The sequence below is a fragment of the Meriones unguiculatus genome, chromosome 3 (genome assembly GCF_030254825.1).
Source record: "Meriones unguiculatus strain TT.TT164.6M chromosome 3, Bangor_MerUng_6.1, whole genome shotgun sequence".
Classification (NCBI taxonomy): domain Eukaryota; kingdom Metazoa; phylum Chordata; class Mammalia; order Rodentia; family Muridae; genus Meriones; species Meriones unguiculatus.
Genome location: NC_083351.1, coordinates 12,782,089 through 12,800,778, shown reverse-complemented (window position 1 = coordinate 12,800,778; position 18,690 = coordinate 12,782,089). Strand labels below are relative to the sequence as shown.

Below are 18,690 nucleotides of genomic sequence, written 5' to 3'. Positions count from 1 at the left end.
TAGGCCAAGCTCTGTCTAGAAGTCTGTCTGCCTCCAGTTCCTTTCTTTCCAGCCATGGCTGCTGAGCTGAGCTGGACTGAGCTGAGCCAGCCACAGAATAAGGAAGCCATGTTTGTGTACCCCTCCCGCTAGACTGTAGCAGCAGCCAGTTTTGTCTCCAGGTCTGCCCACAGTAGGCTGTCTTTTGCTCCTGGGCCTGTTTAAGAGTCTTTCTTAAAGAGACAGTAATTGACCTGGGAGTTTTTAGGTTTTAAGTTTGGGTTGTAGCACTGGGTGCTTGTTCCCTCCACCAAAGTATGATTTAAAGGGTGTGGCTACTTAGATTAGTTGGGCGCCATTTGTTGTAGGTTATTAATATTTACTATTGATTTATCTTTGAGTTAAGCAGCAGTTATTCCTAAACCAGCTATATGCCCAAATCACCACACAGAGTCTAGGATGTATTTAGTTAACCTAGAGCACAATGCTGGGCAATGATTACTCCATCCTAAACCTCCCAAGCCTGCATAGTTTCCTATCATTCAGATTTCCCAAATTATACTTGCTTTTAGTCATATCTGAGGTTTGGTTCATCTCTTCACATGCTTCCAAGACCTCTTCTGCGGATTCCCTGCTCCACTCTCCTGCTTCCTTCCTCTTCCCTCTGGACTAGGATTTCCTACCCTAGTCATTCCATTGCTCAGCCTTGGCTGGTTATTTAATTGACAATACAGAGAACAAATGGTGGCATGCTTACCCAAACTTGAGACAGAACAAAAGAGACAAATCTTGTCTGAAAAAACAAACCAAAACAAAACTCCAAAATCCAAGCAAATAAAAAATCCTAGCGCTGGGATTAAATGTTGTTTGCTATCACCACCTGGCTCAGGTTTTCATTCTTACAGATCTATAATGGTGAGGCAGGAGAGCTGGCTCAGCAGTTGAGAGTGCTTGCTGCTCTTACAAAGGACTGGACTTTGGGTCCCAGCACCAGTCTGGGGTCTCGCTACTGTCTCCTGGTCTCCTCCAGACTGTTACTCACATGACACACATGCACACAAACACATACACATAAATAAAAATAAGTCTTAAGAAAAAAATAGAGGTCTAGAGAGATGGCTCAGAAGTTAAGAGCACTGGCTGCTCTTCCACGACCCAAGTTCAATACCCAGTACCCACATTGCAGCTCACAATTGTCTGTAACTACATACAGCTCCAGGGGATCTGACACCCTCACACACACATACAGGCAGGCAGAACACTCATGTACATAAAATAAAATAAGTTATTTTAAAATAGAAATGTAATGGCTTAATTACAGAAAACAAAGACTTAAATTTTTTCTCACCATCATTCCTCAGCAGGTAGATATAACTTTGTATGGAACTGTGTTACTGTGTTTGAATTTAAAAATTGCTGTATGAGATGCTAACCTGAATTTTATCTCTCAGAATTCTTAGAATTTGGCATGGGATTACAAAGGGATTTCCAAAAACTTCTCAAATGACCTTAAAAATAATTCTGTCACTTTGTACCAACTGTTTTGCAAAACACTTTTATTTTATTTGCATTGGCAAATAAAATAAAAAAAATATTGATCAATTCTGAAAAGCATTAAAAAGTCTGAATTGAGAGTTCCAGATAGTCAAACCCAGGCCTTTGTGTGTGTTAGGCAAATGCTTTACCAAATGAGCTACACTCAAAGCTCTATTTGGACATTCTGTAACAGAGTCGTGCTATATAACCCTGGTCGGCCTGGTACTTGCAGTATGCTCAGGTCTTGAAATTATGACACCTTCCTGCCTTAGTCTATGGAATGCTGAGTCACCATGCTGTGGCTGCATTTCAAATATCTTTTCTTTCTTTCTTTCTTTCTTTTTTTCTTTCTTTCTTTCTTTCTTTCTTTCTTTCTTTCTTTCTTTCTTTCTCTCTCTCTCTCTTTCTCTCTTTGTTTTGGAAATTTGGTCTCACACTGTAGCCCAGGATGGATTGCAACTCAGTTTATAGTCCAGGCTAGCCTCTAGCATGAAGCAGTCTTCTCAGGTATGAGCTATTGATGTCACACAGCAAGGTCACCTGTTTCAGTATACAGCTCTGATGGTTTTGACAGTTGTACACAGCCTGGCAGTTGACTCCACAATCAAGATACAGAAGAACCCCATCACTCAGCAAAGCTGCCCAGGATCTCTGCTCTTAGAGGCCCCTGGTTTCCTGGTACTAGAGTGTTATGGGGTAGCCACCAGACAGGACTGCTTGGATATGGGTTTAATCCAATAGAAAGTGTTTATACCCATCTGGTGGCTATGCTGGGTATTCAGGAATGTAGCACCAAGCTTTCTGGGGATGAGTTTTTAAGCACAAACACACACACACACACACACACACACACACACACACACACACCAAACCAAACCAAAACAAACAAACAAACAAAAACATATGCTTGGTTGATGTATTTCACTTAGCAAGAACATTTAGCCAGAACAGGAACTACAAAAGACAAAACAAAAAGAAAGGTGAGTACATTTAGAGACTTTCCCAGAACTATGGACTCTGATGGAAGAGGTCTTTGTCTTTGTTTTGGGCAGGTGGTGCTGCCTGCACAGTGAGTTTTATGGCCTGAAAGGTACTTCCATCATGGAGTCAGTAGTACTAAGGTTCGGGGCCTACCAAGGTTTCAGACTCTGTTGCAGGAGGAGGCCAAAGAAGGTACTGAGCTCCCTGGAACTGGAGTTACAGATGGCTGTGAGCTGCCACAGGAGGGCCTTTACATGCTAAGCCATCTTTCTAGTCCTTTTGTGATTTCTGTTCCTCTACTGTCCTTTTTGCAGCAGGGTCATACATAAGGAATCCTGTGCGCCAGAGCCTGCCTTCTTTAACCAGCTGAGATCTGCCTGTTACTGTGACTTCAAAGCTTAGTCTCTGTCTATTGGACCCTTGAGGGACATTTGGGTTGCTTCTGTGTTCTGCCACTTACAGAACAACCATAAACTCTCCTGTAGGGCTGGAGGTACAGCTTAGCTGGTAGAGTGATTCAGCACCCCATAATCCTGGAGTGGCTGTTCAAGCCTGTCATTCCATTGCTTAGTAGGTCAAGGAATCAGAAGTCCAAGGTCATCCTCAACTACATACTGGGTTGAAGTCAACCTGAGATGCATGAGACTTTTTCAAATATGTGTGTGTGGATACATGCATTATAGATGTACATGATTGAAAAAAAAGCCAAAAGCAAGGAAACAAACAAAAGCCCCAAAGAAATACCTGTTTATAAGGTTTTGTGTGAACATAGCAGTTCATCTTCTTGAATAATAATAATAAATCCAGAAAAAGAAATTGCTGAACAGTTTCCTTACCCTCTGGTAAACACCAAAGTATAAGATTGGGTGGAGGGGCCAGTCTCCACCCTCCCTACCCTCACCCCTGTAGGACCTCTCACATGCTTGGCAAGTTTACACCTGACCTGTGCCCAAATCTCATCATTTAGTAACATGTTTATTTCTGTTTGTAAGACCAGGTCTTTAGTTGTCCATGCTGGCCTCAAACTTGGTTTGTAGCCAAGGTGGACTTTGAACTTTTAATCTTCCTGTCTCTTTACCTCCCAGGTGCAGGGCTTGCAAATCCTTGCCATACACCCTGATTTAGTTAGCTAATTCATTAAAACAAACAAACAAACAAACAACAAAAACCTTGTGGCAATCATCCTGAATCAGTCTCCAGAGTCCTGGGATTTAGGGCATGAGGTCAGGCACCCCCTTAGACTACTTATAGGAGAGGACAGAGACCCAGGGTGGCTCAGGACTGAGGCAGAGGGAACCAGGGAGGGGTGCTAGCTTCGTGTTTGCCTTCAGCTTAGCGCATGGAGACCTGTGCTAGTTTCAGGCATGCTGGTGCAGAGGAGCCCAACTCTACAGAAGTCCCTTGCAACAGCCAGCAAAAACACACCTCTACTCGCCCCGCCCCATGGGCGTGGCCACAACACGTTAATAAAGCTGCGAGCGCCACTTCCCAAGGCTAGAGATACAGACCGCTGTATCCAACTTCTCTAATCCTTCACCTTCTGCCATCTCTACATTGTCATCATGTCGCCAACCGTGCCTGCCACTGTGCTGGGTGCCATGGAGATGGGACGCGGCATGGACGTGACCTCCAGCACCGCCTCGGTGCGTGCCTTCCTGCAGCGTGGCTACACTGAGATAGACACCGCCTTCATGTATGGGAAAGGCCAATCTGAGACTATCCTAGGTGGCCTGGGACTCGGGCTGGGCCGCAGCGGCTGCAAAGGTAACTGTCACACCTGTCATCCCCCTGCTCCAGCACATCTTCCTCTGGCTCCGAAGCTTTGATCCGCTGCCTCCCCCCGTCCCTCTCCGTCCACTCAAGAGCTCTAAGAATTGCAACTCTTCAGGCAGGCAAACTTCAGCCATGTCTAGCTTTACACACCTTGACAGTCTCTTTCCACACCTCCTTCCAAAAAGTAGTCTAAGATTCTCTTCACACGATGGGTCTAACCCTTGGCCAGCCTGGAACTTATGGCTAGTTTGTCTCTGAGCTTTCAGCTGCTGCCCAGCAGGTGCCCCTGATCTACAGGACTCCCATTTTTGCTAATGGCCCTGTATCCTGGAGATCTTGGTTGGTTAGCAGGGCCTCCTGCTTCACCAGGGTGTCGACCCTAGGAGCCATGCTAGCGCTACAAAGAGAGCTGGGCGCTGGAGTAATGCAGCAATCTTGAGCTCTTGACTCAGTTGGTCCCCTACCTCAGTTTCCCAAGTGCTGGAACTGTACCTCCCTGGGCTGCTGCTTTGCTTGGTATAGAACTCTGCCCATTCAGCTTCTGCAGTCTTCCCCCACTCCCATGGAGTTTAACTCCTGGATTCACAGCGCGGTGGGATCCAGAATAGAAGCCTCAGTGCCTTGCTGTTTCCACACCTCCTGGCTCCCTCCCAGTGAAACTGATGAGTTGTTTTTGTCTCTTTTGAGAGAATCTCTCTGTGCAGCCAGGAGAGCTAGGATTTGCATGTAGCTCAGGGCAGGATACTCCTACCTCAGCCTCTAGAGTACCAGCATCACATTTGTTACCCGTTGTCACCATGAGAACCTGGATCTGACTTCTGGTTGATTGCTCCTTTTTGACTCTTCCCTCCTTCCCCTGCTTGAGTTCAGGCCTGGTTGGGCCAGAGCTCCAGTTCAGATCTGAAGTTGATATCCCATCAGAAAAGGCAGGTAAAGAAGCAGAATGGTAAAATCCCAAGTATGTGATTGCTTCTGTCTCGAGGGCTCCACTGACTTTGAGCTGCTCAACTGCCTTTCCAAATATGGAAAGTTTCTTATACCTATCCATCTATCCACCTATCCATCCAGCCACCCACCCATCCATCCATCATCAGCTGGGCTCTAGGATTTCGGCTGCTGCCCTGCAGGTGCCCCTGTTGGCCCTCGATTCTGTACATCTTGGTTGGTTAGCAGGGCCTCCTGCTTCACCAGGAGCCATACTAGCGCTACAAAGAAAGCTGGGGGATGGAGTTTCTTATACTTATCTATCCATCTATCCACCCACCCACCCATCCATCCAACATCCAAATGGGCTTCTCAGCAGGGGCAGGGAGAGGAGCAGGGACTCACAAAGATGGCCCAACACTGGCCTGTTTTCACAAGTGGAGTCTGTAGTTGGCCCTGACTTTTCTTCTCACAGGCCCTCAGGGGGAAGCCTCTCATGTCTCTGTCTCCAGTTCCTTCTGTATCTTCCTCACCCTGTGATCAGACCTGCCCATCATCTATGCTGCATTCAGGGTCATCTTTTTAAAACATCTTCAGATGACACAGAGCTCTGGAGTTGGAAGATTCAGGGACCACCTACAACCTCTAATCTAAAGTCAGGACTCCATGTGGGGTGCTTTCAGGGCCCTTTTGCCTCTGGTCTGCTGCCTTTTCTCTTTTCCTATGTCCTCTATCCCAGACCTGGAGCCCTGGTACCTGGGATGGCATGTGCAGCTCCCACCCAGGGCTTTCTTGCTCCTGTTTTTAAAGCCTGTGCACTTCCTGTGAGTGGGTGTCTCTCTATTCCTTCTCTGCTGGTCTCTCACTTGCCCTAAACACTCAGAGGAGATTCTGAGGGAGCCTGGTGAGCCCCCAGGCCAGCCTCCACCTCCCTGCTCTGCCCCACTGTGGACCTTCATGCTCTTTCCCACTTCATTACTCAGTGCTGGCCCTGTTTTCTGCACAGGACGTGAGGGCAAGATCTTCCAGCCTCTACCAGCCCCAGTGCCAGGCTTAGCTTACAAGGTGCCCAATTGTTACAGTGGGGATAGCAGCCACTCCTAATGTCCACAATCAGTTAAGCCTGATCAACCCTCAGGACTTCTCCATAAGCTGGTATCACTCTCATTGCTGTTTCCAGTTGGCAGAACTAAAGAGCAGTCAGTTAGGTCAAGGCCACAGCTATGAAGAGCAGAGCTGGAATTTGAAACCAGTTATATCTCTGTCTTTGTTTGTCCATTTCTCACCCCCCCCACCCTGCCATCTCTCTCTTTTTCCCCTTTCTCTTGCTCTTGATATAGTGGTTCATATGGGCCATATTTGTACTATGAAGGCTTGGGGTTAAAGGCCTGCACTACCATGCCCTGTCCAGCTTTGTTCCCTGTTACACTGGATAGTCTGTTTGAATTTGCATTTTTCTTAAGTGGCTTGAATTTTCATTTTTCTTCCTGAAAAGTAAAAATTGCCACCAAGGCTATTCCATTGTTTGGGACCACATTGAAGCCTGATGATGTCCGGTTCCAGCTGGAGACATCCCTGAAGCGGCTGCAGTGTCCCCGGGTGGACCTCTTCTACTTACACTTACCAGACCACAGCACCCCTATAGAGGAGACCCTGCAGACCTGTCACCAGCTGCATCAGGAGGTGAGGTGGCCCCTGAGCTTGGAGAGATGCCCTCTGACCTTTCATCTTTACCCTACCAGGAGAGTGAGTGCTGGGAACACACAGCAGAGCTGGGCACAGACCTCACTCCAGGCTACCCACATTGTCAGTCTGCTTTTACTGGTCTCCAGGGCTGAGTAGGGCTGTGATGGAGTCTCTCTCTGAGCTGGGCTGTGATGGAGTCTCTCCCCTGTAGGGCAAGTTTGTGGAGCTTGGCGTGTCCAACTATGCCTCCTGGGAAGTGGCTGAGATCTGTACCATCTGCAAGAAAAATGGCTGGATCATGCCAACTGTGTACCAGGTGAGAGGGACCTGGTGTGCCAGGATCATTCAGACTTTGGGTCCAAGCCTCCACTGATCTTTGGGCATAACCATAAACTTGGTGATTATAAATTCCAAACCTACCACCACTATGTGTATGTCCTCATTGTCAAGGTCCAGGAATGTTAAGGACTAAACTGAGGACTTTACAAGGTACAATTGGGTCTCTCTTGACATGGCCCTCCTCCTCAACTGTCTCCCTGCAGGGCATGTACAACGCCACCACCAGGCAGGTGGAGAAGGAGCTCTTCCCCTGCCTCAGACACTTTGGACTGAGGTTCTATGCCTACAACCCTTTGGCTGGTATGGGCTGCCATGGGCACAGGTGCTATGGATAGGTGGGCATGCCCAGCCCAGCTTTATATAGTGCTGCCATGGGAGATGTCCATTCCAAGCCCTGGGACTCTGGGATCTTTGAGAAGGGGGTGCCTGGGTCCCCTTCTTTTCAGGTTCCCTTCTGCTCTCTAGTTCCTAGCATGGAATGGCATGGCAGCCACTGGGAGGAACCTAGGCCAGGGTCTGACTGCTGCTTTCCTGCAGGGGGCCTGCTGACTGGCAGATATAAATACCAGGACAAGGAAGGGAAGCATCCCTTGAGCCGCTTCTTTGGGAATGAATTTTCTCAGATGTACATGGACCGGTGAGCTCTGGCAGGGCCTGTGCCTGTGGAAGAAGTGCTATAGGTTTCTTCAGTTGGTGGTTGCTTTCCTGGGCTCCTGTCCCTCTGTGGTATTCAGACCCAAGACTCTGGATGTTAGCCGTCCTGGGCATCTGAGGAATGTTCTTGGACTGTCGAACAGATCCCTTGACATCCGTACTTTTGTTAGCCTGTGCGTCTTTCTTGGGAAGAGCTTGTCCACTGCCAACAGCAAGAGGACAGCAGGTAGACTTGGGGAGCTTGGAGCTTTGTGTTGGGACCAACCTCCCTTTCCTGTTTTGTTTTTTTTTTAAGTTTGAGTCAGGATTTTTTGTATCCTAGATAGGCCTCAAACTTGGTTTGTAGCTGAGGATGACCTCCAACTCTGATTCTTCTGCCCTCACATCTGAAGAGCTAGGATTTTTGTTTGTTTGTTGAGACAGGGTTTCTCTGTGTAGCCCTGGCTGTCTTAGAACTTGCTCTGTAGACCAGGCTGGCCTCAAAGTCAGATCTCTAACTCAGAGATGCTGGGATTCAAGCTGCATGAACCACCACCACATGGCCAAAGAGCTAAGAAGACTAGTGTCTGTCACCATAGCCTGCTCCAATTTAACTACCTAAAACTTTGATCTGACTGGGGAAGCTGAGGCAGAAGGATTTTAAGTGTGAGGCCTGCCTAGCACTTGGGGATAAAATGCTCAATAACCTGGTTTTAATTCCTGATACTAAAAAAAAAAAAAAGGTTCTAATATTTAAAAAGTTATCAACTATTAAGTATTTTTGTTTTTCTTTTTTGTTGTTGTTGTTTTTTTTGAGGCCATGTTTAGTCTGTGCAGTCTTGGCTGTCCTGAACTCACTTTGTAGACCAGGCTGGCCTTGAACTCACAGAGATCCCACTGCCTCTGCCTCCCTGAGTGCTGGGATTACAGGTGTGCGCCACTGTGCCCTTTTTTTCTTAGTGACATTTTGTTTGTTTGTTTGTTTTGAAGAAGAGTTTGGCCCCGGCTAGCCTACAACTTGTGATCCTCCTGCTTTAGCCTCCTGAGAGGTGGGATATAAGCGTTCCCATGGCCAAATGTATGTGTGAAACTCTCACATTTCCTTCCCCTCTGTCATCTCAGTTGCCATGTCTCCAAGGCTCATTTCTGAGCCCAGGCTGATATATATGCTTTTTTGCATTCTCTGTCTGGGAAGGAGAGGCCGAGCAAGCAAGCTTCCTGGTGGAGGCTCCAGTGCCGATTTTGCTGAAAAGGCCAAAGGTGTAAGCAGTGAGCAATATGTGTTAGCCTCGCTTATGCACCCTTCTTGATTCAAGCCTTATCTGTTGGGAGTGTGTTGCTCGCTGCTAGAACACTTGTTGATCGTGCATGTAGCCTTGCATGTGATGTCTGGTGTCTCAAAACAAACCAGTAAGAACAAAAACCACCCCTGTCTGCAGCTTCCCCACCAACAGTCTGTGATCCTTCTGCGTGGGAGTAGAAACCATTACCTTGAACTGAAGTCATTTTTAGGCACTGTCAGAGGCCAGGGCTTTCCTCTGGAGAATCAAGGCCTGGTGGCCTTCTCTGTGGTCACCTCCGTTAGTCTATGCAACATAATTAGTTCTTTGCCTGATGAAGTCACTGATACAGGCTGGTGGGGAGAGTGTTTCCCTCCCTCAGTAAATAGACTAGTGAATGCAGGGGAGGGAGGTGGCTCAGCCAAGGCCACAGAAGCTGCACTGGTGCCCAGGACTTGCTCCAGGCTTTTGTGCGACTCAGGGCTCACAAGTACGGATGCTGTTGGCTCTTGAGAGTCCTCATTTAGGGAGATGTATTTAAAAAAAAAAGATTTATTTATGCATATGAGTGCTCTATTGGCATGTATACTTATACTTGAATGCCAGAAGAGGGCATCAGATCTCATTATAGATGGTCATGAGCCACCATGAAGTTGCTGGAAATTGAACTCAGGACCTCTGGAAGAGCAGCCAGTGCTCTTAACTGCTAAGACATCTCTTCAGCCCCAGGAGCTGTATTGTTAATGTAAAGTGCCAGGATTTTTGTCCTCTTAGTCCTTCCCAGACCTGGAGACCCGAGTGTCCTGATGCTTATGGAGTAGGGCTCTACCTGAGGACACCGGGCTCTACCCGGAGGACACAGGGCTCTACCTGAGGACATAGGCCACCTTAGGGATGCAGGGGTTAGGTCATTCTCTAGTGGCCCCCAAGATACTGAACTCCATGTCACCCCACTCACCCAGCTACTGGAAGGAGGAATACTTCAATGGCCTCGCCTTGGTGGAGAAGGCTCTGAAGTCTACCTACGGCACCAGCGCCCCCAGCATGACCTCCGCTGCCCTGCGCTGGATGTACCACCACTCACAGCTCCAGGTAGCCCAGCTGGCTCTGGCTGCTCAGCCTCCACTGTGAAGTCTGACGCAGGGAGGTGGAGGCTTAGAAACGATAGAGGCCTATTGCTGAGGCTATGTCTCCTCTGGCCCAGCTTCTTCTCCTGGGATGGTGAAGCATGTTAGCAATAGCATACCTGACTAGGTTTCAGTGGCTACATGAAGTCTAGTCATCTTGATTTTTTTTCTCTCTCTTAAAGATTTAGTTATTATTATTAGTGATTTTTTTTCCCCCAAAACTGTTTCTCTTGTGTGGCCTTGGCTGTCCTGGGCTTGCTTTGTAGATAGACCAGGCTGGCTTTAAACTCACAGAGCTCTGCCTGCCTCTGCCTCCCTGAATGCTGATACAGATCCAGTTACTTTCATTTTGTCTGTATGAGCATTGTGCCTAATGGGTTCCATGTGCATGCAGTGCCCACAGAAGCCAGAAGAGGGTGGCAAGACCCCTGGAATTGTAGTTAAAGGTGGTTGTGAGCTGGTGCCACGTGGGTGGTGGAAACTGAATCCAGGTCCTCTGCAAGAGCAGAAACTGCTTCTAATGATTGAGCCATCCCTCCATTTCTAATGATCTCAATTTTTACTTAGAGAGATTGGTTCAGAGAGGCTTGTTTCCTTAAAGTCCCACAACTCCACGTGGTAGGAAATAAACATAGATCTGACTCTGAAAAGTACATTAAAAAAAAAAAGTTTTTTAAGCCAGGTGCTGTGGTACATGCCTGTAATCCTAATACTTGGGGAGGCAGAGGCAGGCAGATCTATGAGTTCAAGGCCAGCCTGGTCTACAAAGCGAGTCCAGGACAGCCAGGCCTACACAGAGAAACCAGGTCTCAATCCCCCCCCCCCCAAAAAAAGTACTTATTACATTTCTTACAGCATTCCTTTTGTCCTACCTCCCTCTTCTCTAACCTTTCTCCAGTGTGGGCACACGGGGGTAATGGTGCCCGTTTAATATCTGGTAAATGCCAGCTATGGGGATCAGTGATTCTCAAACTGTCCTGCAGGGCAGAGAAGCCTGACTGACCTTGGCCGTTTGTAGTCATTTCTCCTGGAAGCAAGATGGGTTTAAGTAAAAACAGATCCCAAATTTTAGCAAGGGGCAGGCAGGAGGCCACAAGTGTGTGAAAAGCTGGCTATCTCCTTTGCAGGGCACTCGAGGGGATGCAGTCATCCTGGGCATGTCCAGCCTGGCACAACTGGAGCAGAACTTGACCTTCATTGAAGAAGGGCCCCTAAAGCCGGCTGTCGTGGAAGCCTTTGACCAAGCCTGGAACCTGGTTGCCCATGACAGTCCCAATTACTTCCGCTAAGATGGTTCTGATTTGGGAAGGTGCAGAGGTTACCATCTGCCACCCATTGTCCTCTACCCTGGCCTCTACCCTCAAGTCCCAGCCTTGAGTTGATTCAGCTCTTCTCTTTTCATCCAGGTCATTGTTTCTTGTTTTTTTTTTTTTTTCTACTGCCTTCCTATATAACCAATGTGAGAGCATGCTGAGCTCTGCTCCAGTATCTCCTGTTGAATAAACTGTTAACCTGTCATGGCTGTAGTCCAGGCTGCAGCAGACCTCATGGCCTTATTCTGCAAATGCCTGCGGCTTGCTTCTTCTCGCTGACCTTCCAAAGACCTAGTGGAAGGGGACAGGTCTTCGGAGGGCAGAGGCACCGGGTAAGCCTGACCTTTCAGCAGGGGCTTGGCAGAGGCCAAGTGCTTCCCTCAAGAAAACTGCCAGGTTCCTTCTGGCACCGCAAGTTCCCTTCCTGCCCACCATGGAGTCCCACAGCAGTGGACAGCAGCTAGGTCCTTCCTGCTCCAATGAAAGGAAAGGCTGTGTAATTTCCACAACCATCCTGCATGCAGAGAACAGGCAACAGGAAGCTGAAAGGCCACCTGGTGAACCCAAGCTTCTCCAGGCTCAGCTCAACACAGCAGGAGGCAGGGAGGGTGGTTGAATACTGAGCAGTGTTTTGTCAGGCTTGGTGGCCAGTGCTCCTACCGGCTGAATCATCTCACTGGTCCTTATTGTTGCTCTGTGTATCTCTCCCTGGCTGTCCCTAAGTCTGCCTCCCAAGTGCTGGGATTAAAATTCGAGCCACCACTCCTTGGCATTTTAAGACAGGTCTCCATATAGTCTAGGCTGGCCTTGAATTCACTATGTATCAGATCTCTTTGTTCCTACCTTCCAACTGCTGGTATAAATTACTATGCCTGACCTTTTTTAGCCTATTTGACTGGCACCAAACTTTTGAAACAGGCTCTATGCAGCCATGGCCATCCTCTACCTCCCCAGTAATGAGATTAAAGGTGTGTTATGTCTGGCTTGGCTTCAAACTTTCAATTCTACCTCAGCCTCCTGAGGTGCTAATTACAGGCATGATCATATTGGCTTTTTGGGGCATGACTATGAAGACCTAAGGCTCTCTTATCCAGTCTTGATGTTCTCTTACCACTTCCCTCCTCTAGGGTAGAGGCCAGGAAATCTGAGGAAGCACGATTTTCATCATAGTTTTTGTGCGCTGTTAGGGAGGAAACCTCTGGGCCTCAAGCATGGCACACAAATGCTTTATCACTTAATTATATATCTCTAGCTCTATGGGGCACTGCTCCTAGCTAGCCAGGTGTGGTAGCACCTATAATCCCAGCACTTAAGGAGCAGAGGCCAGAGGATTGCTGCAAGTTCAAGACCCGTCTGTGCTACTGCGAGAGAGAGCCTGACTCAAAAACCACTCGCTCACAACTCCAGCAGCGGCTTTCCCCTGTCTTAGGTGACAGGCCCACATTCCTGGTATGTCAGTCTTAGGCCTTTTTTTTGCACTTCTGCATATGTGCATGTTAATGCAGAAGTTGCCAGACTATGAACTTTACTCAGCAAACCCATTCCAGGCAGATGCAGAAGGAGATACCAGCTCCGGGAGCTACAGCTATCTGCAGCCGCTGTGTTGCAAGTCCCGGCTCCAAGCAGAAGTGCAAGGCTGAGGGCCTTTTTTACTAAAAAATGTTTGCCACAGGAACACCCTATGGACAAAATTTTATTCCTCATAGAAACAAAGTCACTCCTAGCACCCCCCCTTGTCTTTATCCACAGCAAAATAAATAGCTGCTTCCTGCAGAGGGGTGACAGCAGTCCTGGGTGGTCCAGTGGACATGAGGATCTTGCTTGGAAGGCCTTAGTCCCAAGTCCCAGAGTCAGCTGTCATCCTCCTCCTCAGACTCTCCCTCAGACTCAGGCGCGCTCTCAGGCAGGTCATCGTCCATTTGCTGGAATCTTCCAGTCTGGGCATCCCACATGTATTTGATGGTCACTTTGAATTCAGCCATCTCATACCCAAAAAGCTTCTGTAAGAGATGGAGGAGACAGAGTGAGGAGGAGCAGCTGTGATCAGCATGGGGCCACGTCCCAGACGGTCAATGGCAACAGCCTCTCCCCCAGGTTGCAGGCCCAGACTCACCAGGACACGGGCCTGCTCTGGGGTCAGCACGTCACCTTCTTTGCATACTTCGTAGTCAGATAGCAGGGTCACCACACCTGTGGGAGGGCAGCACTAAGTCATTCCCAGCCCTGGCTCACACAGCACTGGCTGCTAGTGCCTTGCCCTAGGGAGCACGCAGCCACAGGCTGCCTTCCCTGCAGCTCAGCATCAGGACAGCAGCTGCCTCCTCCATATCCTGCTGGAGGGGAGTGCTGAGCTCTGCCTTTGCAGGAAAAACAGCTGGTCCTGCGGTGATCCTGCGGGCAGGCACTCCTCAGACGCTTTCTGCCTACATGTATGCTTTCGGATACTGGTGCCACAGAGGCTAGATGAGGGTCCTGGGACTCAAACCCATGTCCTCTGGAAGAGCAGCCAGTACTCTAAGCCCTAAGCCACCTCTCCAGCCTCCTACCTTTCTTGAGGGTAGTGGGCAGGCCCAGCTGTCTCAGCTGTGGCTCCATGGAATGAGGGAACTGCTTCAGGGGGCCTGGATCTAGGCTCACAGTTAGAGTTGCTTTGTTCCCAGCTCGAGCAAAATCCATTTCTGTATACTTGGTGAACCACCTAAGGAAGAGAAGGGTGAGGGTAAGGTTTCTGGAAGCATCACCATTCAGCTCAAGTCCAGCCTTCCTTTGAGTGTACATGGTCTGGAGCTGCCTGTCCAATTTTGGCTGTGGACTGGCAGCCAGTGGGGAGGAGCATGCCAGAGAGAATAAGAGAACCCTGGTTATTCACTAAGAGGTTTTGAGGAGCCAGCTCTTTATTTCTTCACTATTCCCTGACTCTCAGCTTCTCTCCCTCCATCCCTCAGACACTCACTCATTCACCTCCTCCTTTGTGCGGTTGGTAAAAAGAAGGCCAACTTCACCTCTCAACTTCTTACTGACCTGAAAAACAAAAGCAAATATTACTGCTTCTTTGCCAGTGGCAATTTATCCACAGGAGACATCTGGTATCATCTAAACACTTTTCTGATTGGTAGAACTCCTAGTAAATAGGACAGGCCCAGAAAGGGCACAGCCCCATGGATCTGGAGGCTAGGAACACAGATTTAAGCCAAGCTTGGTTTTCCTGAACCCACAGGCCAGTCACATAGCTGTGGTGGCAAAAGGGAAGCACAGGAGAGAGGAGGCAGCTGAGCTTCAGCCTCACGTAGTGAGGGCCTGTGACCTACCTGATGCAGGTTGTCTTTGTATTCGTCAGATGGGCTTCGACCCAAGGCCACCATCATCACCTTGTTTTTGCCAAAGAACATCCTATACCAAGAAAAAGGGGGCTGTGAGGCAATGCTCAGAAGTTCAGGGAGCCCAGAACCAGGCAACAGGTGTGGCCAGAGGCTCTGCTCTCTAAGAAGCCCAACCATGTGTCCCCAGGATTCCTGTTTTCATTTTCTTATCCACAGAACCAGATCTTGCCAACAGGTTGAGCCAACTCACTGCAAGCCTCAAAACCCACCCATGCATGTCTGGCAGAAGTATGTCTAACAGTCCCCAGAAGAGCTGGTACAACAGAGCCACCTGCCCAAGTACTGCAACCCACCAGCTCCTGCAGCCTGCTTTGGGGTCAAATGTACGCAATGAAACCCAGTAAACTAGTATGCCAGATTCCAGGGAACACTTTCCTGAAGAAACCAATCTTGAAATATCCCAAGTGACCACCAGGTCTTGAGCCCCAGCAGCTTAGGGAAAGGCCAAGCCTGATGTAAATCGTGCTTTTCAGCAAGTGAGCTGCAGACCCAAAGGTCAGCTCTGCTCCTGTGTTCTGCTGAGAGCAGGCATCTCTCCTGCCTGATGCTCTCATCTCTTCCCACTGCTCACCGGCTGTGCTTCCAGGCATTCCGGATGTCCTTCAGCTTGTTGTTCCTCATGTTGGCCACAGAGAAGATGAAGAGGTACTTGTAGGTGTCCACACATTTCCGAAGCTGTGGGGCAATTCATGAGGCTCTGGAGTTGAAGGGGTAGCATGGGTCTGGCCTCATGCAAAATAATCGGCTATAGGCCTTTAATCTGGCTGTCTCCCACTGATGTGACTAATGCCAGGGTCACCCACTACAGGTGAGCAGGAACCCACACCCTATGGTCTTTCCATGACCAATGTGGAACAATCACCCCATTTTCCTTTGTCTACTTAGTTAATCTAGAATCAGCAACCCACCCTGGGAAGGCTCTGCTAAATCAAAACACAAGGCCCCTCATCATTTATCAACAAGTACAGACACTTTACCCTCACTGCCCTGGGCAGGCTGCTGGCTGAAGCCTCTCCATTTCTAAAGAATGGGAAATTTGCACATCAGGAGACTGTCCTTAACTGGCCCAGGGCCAGCAGGTCAGTTGCAGAAGGATGGCCACCCCACAGCTTTCTGACACTGGGCAGCATTACAAACTTACTAATAAGTTTCAGTTACACTGAGTGCAAAACAGCAATAGCATCACCAGACCCTGGGTCACCAGGATGCCTTGGGTGGCGCGGAAAATGCACACAAATTGTTTACTGTTGTGCAGGGAACACGGTGGGAGCCCAACCAGAACGGCGAAACAGTGAGCAGTTTTTGTGGTAGTGGTGGCACTGCTATGAAAAAGAAGACTGGATGGGAAACACTGCTGATAGCCCTATCCCAAGACTACCAAAGACAGACAGACAGACGCGCGCGCGCGCTAGAGACGCTAGGAAAATAAAGGAGGAAGTGTTTACCTCTTCTATCAGGTTCTGCTTCAGTTCCAGGCCTTTCTTGGCAGTTTTTGTTAAGGAAACTAAAACCAAGAAAAAGAGATGGTGGCAGGTAGTCAATCTGGATGCTCTGGAGACTAATTTCACTTTCCTCTTTGAGGCCTGGCTGAACTAATCCAGTGTGAAGGAGGCAGCAATGGATGCTGTCATTCCGGGCATTCAAGACTGGCAGAGTACTTGCTTACCTAGTATTCCTGGACACAGAGATCTCTAAATACATCTCCTACCACAAACTAGGTGCCCTTAGTTCTTTAGATGGATTTATGGCTGTGCAGAAACAGGGCTCATTCCTGCTGACAGGATGCTCAGTGGCAACCCCAATCTGCTGGCTGAAGCCCCTTTCCTGCTATAGGGCACTGTGTAAAGGTCACCAAAAGCTAGGTCAAGCTATGGGAAGACAGAGACAGTTCCAGTTCCTCTTTTTTCTTTCTTTCTTTTATTTTGAGACAGGGTTTCTCTTGTGTAGCCACGGAGACTAGGCTGGCCTCAGAACTCAGAGATCCACCTACCTCTGCCTCCCAAGTGCTAGGATTACAGGCGTATGCCACCATGCCGCAGGAACGGACTACAAGGCCACTTGGGATGGCCTTGAACTCAAGATACATTTCCTTGCTTCTGCTTCCTAAGTGCTGGGATTACAGGCATGTACCACCTCACCTGTTGGGACCTTATCTTTTTTATTATGTTGTACATCTACACCTCCATTCTGTAATCTGGACCCAAGAATGCAGTAATGTTGGGGCTAGAACAGGTGGCGGGGGGGGGGCACAAGAACCTCTACTGAAAAGTAACCCAGGCTGTATTTGTCCACTTCCAAACGAGTTAGTGGCATTTGCTTCTGTCTGACCAGGGTCCCTCCACAGAACCCAATGACTCCATCAGGACTTGACACCAGCTATGAAGCCCTGGGTGTCCCCCAGGAGATTATATGGCCCACTACTCTGCCTGTCACTCAGTCCCTCTTTACAAGGCACGCAGTCAAAGGCAACCACAACGAGCCAGCCATGTCCCAGACTCTCCACTGCTAGGATTCCGGTACAACTTAGCCTTCTCCAGGTGGTTACTGGCCTCGCTGCTTCCATCTCTGCCTACAGTCACTTTCTCCAGGCTATAAATATAAAGGTAGCCAAAGTGATCCTTTCGAAGTAAAGCCACATCAAAGGCCGCATCCTATTTTGTTCACTCTACTACAGCCACACTGGCCTCCTGTGCCCAAATTCGTTAACTACACTACAGTCGCCTTCCACTTCCTCTATATTCCAAACAACGTTCTCGCAGACAACTGTACAGGCTGCTCACTTCCTTTCCTCACTACAGTATACAAAACAAACTATACTTACTTGACAGGCATACAGGCGGCATCCCCCCCCCCAAGCAGTGACCTTGATGAAGCCAGATCCTTTTTGTTCAACTGTCTTGTTCCTGTAACACTCAAAAAACTGTCAGTCCGCTGGCTGGATGTGGTGGCCCAGTCTGTATTTGGGGCCAAGGCAGACAGATGGGAGGCCCCTTGCTTGTTTGTTAAAAAACAAGCAAGCAAACAAAAAAATGCAGTAGCCGAAATCAGGTATGGTGATGCCTGCCTGCAAAATCCCTACATTCTGGAGAGGATGAGGTTATGAGAAGCCCTTGATTTTGAGACCATTCTGGTCTACACAGCAAATTTGACCTACATGGCAAACACAAACAGGCGCGCGTGCCTGGGGATGTAGCTCAGTGCTCAGAGGGTAGTGGTGTCTGCCTAGTATGAGTGTTCTGTGTTCCATCCCTAACTCAGCACAAACCAGGTTTAGGGGTGCATGCCTATAATCCCAGCAATCGAGAGGTAGAAGCAGCAAGATCAGCAATTTAAGACTATCCTGGAGAGTGCGAGGTGAGCCTGGGATACAAGACTGTCCCTGTAGCTGCCTGTCGGCCCGACCCACTCTCCAGCACTCTCAGTGACCTGCCGACGCCAACCAGCTATCCAGGCCGGCGGAGCTCCTTAGAGAGGTCTCATAGTCTCATCTGTGTCCCCGTGACAGAGGTTCCCCAACTTACCTTTCTTGTCTCGCTTGGATTTGGGCATCGCGCTAAAGACACGTGCGGCGGAAGACCCGGCGGCCCGTCAGGGACCGGGCGGCGCAGGGGCTTCTGGGACGGCGCTAGGGGCTGCCCTCGCGTGTGCCTGATGCGAACTTCCGCGGCCCGTCTCTCCCCGCCTGCGGTCTGCCCGGTGCCTGGAAGGCCACTTCTCAGCCCAGGTTCCAGATCTCTCC

General features: G+C 49.0%; 2 protein-coding genes across 3 annotated transcripts; one reads left to right on the top strand and one right to left on the bottom strand.

Annotated features, from left to right (window-relative positions):
• The first annotated feature begins 3,981 nt into the window (after positions 1–3,981).
• On the top strand, positions 3,982–11,776 carry LOC110539881 (aflatoxin B1 aldehyde reductase member 3). 2 transcript variants are annotated; one of them, XM_060379182.1, is made up of 8 exons: positions 3,982–4,260; positions 6,689–6,876; positions 7,091–7,195; positions 7,422–7,518; positions 7,756–7,855; positions 9,047–9,113; positions 10,094–10,223; positions 11,386–11,776. In XM_060379182.1, the coding sequence occupies exons 1-8, from the start codon at positions 4,059–4,061 to the stop codon at positions 11,457–11,459; spliced, it is 963 nt and encodes a 320-aa protein (XP_060235165.1). In that variant the 5' UTR covers positions 3,982–4,058; the 3' UTR covers positions 11,460–11,776. The 2 variants fall into 2 exon arrangements, with proteins under 2 accessions (XP_060235165.1, XP_060235164.1); XM_060379181.1 differs by lacking the exon at positions 9,047–9,113 and having other exon boundaries at positions 3,983–4,260.
• A 1,470-nt stretch (positions 11,777–13,246) lies between these two features.
• Positions 13,247–18,611, bottom strand: Mrto4 (MRT4 homolog, ribosome maturation factor). The gene is made up of 8 exons (XM_021627036.2): positions 18,473–18,611; positions 16,397–16,455; positions 15,523–15,626; positions 14,880–14,961; positions 14,525–14,592; positions 14,118–14,269; positions 13,685–13,761; positions 13,247–13,571 (listed from the first exon to the last, which is right to left on the bottom strand). Exons 1-8 carry the CDS (start codon positions 18,498–18,500, stop codon positions 13,422–13,424), a joined length of 720 nt encoding a protein of 239 aa, XP_021482711.1. The 5' UTR covers positions 18,501–18,611; the 3' UTR covers positions 13,247–13,421.
• Between the last annotated feature and the right edge of the window lie 79 nt (positions 18,612–18,690).

Excerpts from the sequence above, each read along its gene's own strand:
- LOC110539881 (XM_060379181.1), top strand. The coding sequence starts at position 4,059 with ATGTCGCCAACCGTGCCTGCCACTGTGCTGGGTGCCATGGAGATGGGA. Across the intron at positions 4,261-6,688 it reads GGGCCGCAGCGGCTGCAAAG|TAAAAATTGCCACCAAGGCT; the intron begins GTAACTGTCACA and ends CTTCCTGAAAAG. Across the intron at positions 7,856-10,093 it reads TCTCAGATGTACATGGACCG|CTACTGGAAGGAGGAATACT; the intron begins GTGAGCTCTGGC and ends CCACTCACCCAG.
- Mrto4 (XM_021627036.2), bottom strand. The coding sequence starts at position 18,500 with ATGCCCAAATCCAAGCGAGACAAGAAAG. Across the intron at positions 15,627-16,396 it reads AGCAGAACCTGATAGAAGAG|CTTCGGAAATGTGTGGACAC; the intron begins GTAAACACTTCC and ends ATTGCCCCACAG. Across the intron at positions 14,962-15,522 it reads AATGCCTGGAAGCACAGCCG|GATGTTCTTTGGCAAAAACA; the intron begins GTGAGCAGTGGG and ends TTCTTGGTATAG.